This window comes from Molossus molossus, unplaced genomic scaffold (genome assembly GCF_014108415.1).
Source record: "Molossus molossus isolate mMolMol1 unplaced genomic scaffold, mMolMol1.p scaffold_m16_p_13, whole genome shotgun sequence".
Lineage (NCBI taxonomy): Eukaryota > Metazoa > Chordata > Mammalia > Chiroptera > Molossidae > Molossus > Molossus molossus.
Genome location: NW_023425348.1, coordinates 48036175 through 48037134, shown reverse-complemented (window position 1 = coordinate 48037134; position 960 = coordinate 48036175). Strand labels below are relative to the sequence as shown.

At 48.9% G+C, this 960-nt stretch overlaps 1 protein-coding gene across 1 annotated transcript; it reads left to right on the top strand.

Annotated features, from left to right (window-relative positions):
• Positions 1 to 960, top strand: LOC118628559 (olfactory receptor 51G1). The gene has a single exon (XM_036259542.1). It carries the CDS (start codon positions 1 to 3, stop codon positions 958 to 960), a length of 960 nt encoding a protein of 319 aa, XP_036115435.1.

Below are 960 nucleotides of genomic sequence, written 5' to 3'. Positions count from 1 at the left end.
ATGACAATCCTTTACAATAGCAGTCTCCAAAAAGCCACTTTCTTCCTGACAGGCTTCCAAGGTCTGGAAGATCTCCACGGCTGGATCTCTATTCCCTTCTGCTTCATCTATTTGACAGTTATCGTAGGAAACCTTACCATCCTCCACATCATCCGTACTGATGTCACCCTCCATGAACCCATGTACTATTTCTTGGCCATGCTGGCCCTTACAGACTTGGGCCTTTGCCTTTCTACACTGCCCACTGTGCTAGGTATCTTCTGGTTTGATGCCAGAGAAATTGGTATTCTTCCTTGCTTTACTCAGCTCTTCTTCATCCATACTTTGTCCCTAGTGGAGTCATCAGTTCTATTGGCCATGTCCATTGACCGCTATGTGGCCATCTGCAACCCCTTGCGTTACTCCTCAGTCTTGACACCTGGACGTATTGTCAAGATGGGGCTGAGTTCAGTGCTTAGAAGTGCCCTGCTCATCCTCCCCCTGCCATTCCTCCTGAATCACTTTCAGTACTGCCGCTCCCATGTGCTGGCCCATGCCTATTGTCTGCACCTAGAAATCATGAAGCTGGCCTGCTCTAGCATCATGGTCAATCACATCTATGGGCTCTTTGTTGTGGCCTGCACCGTGGGTATGGACTCACTGCTTATCTTCCTCTCCTATGCCCTTATCCTCCATACCGTACTAAGCATTGCCTCCCGCCAGGAGCGACTTCGGGCCCTCAACACCTGTGTCTCCCATATGTGTGCAGTGCTACTCTTCTACATTCCCATGATTGGTTTGTCTCTTGTGCACCGCTTCGGTGAACATCTGCCTCACATGGTTCACCTTCTCATGTCTTATGTGTATCTGCTGGTACCACCACTCATGAACCCCATTGTCTACAGCATCAAGACCAAGCAAATCCGCCAACGCATCGCTAAGAAGTTTGAGTCCATAAAATCACTTAGGTGTTTTCAGTAG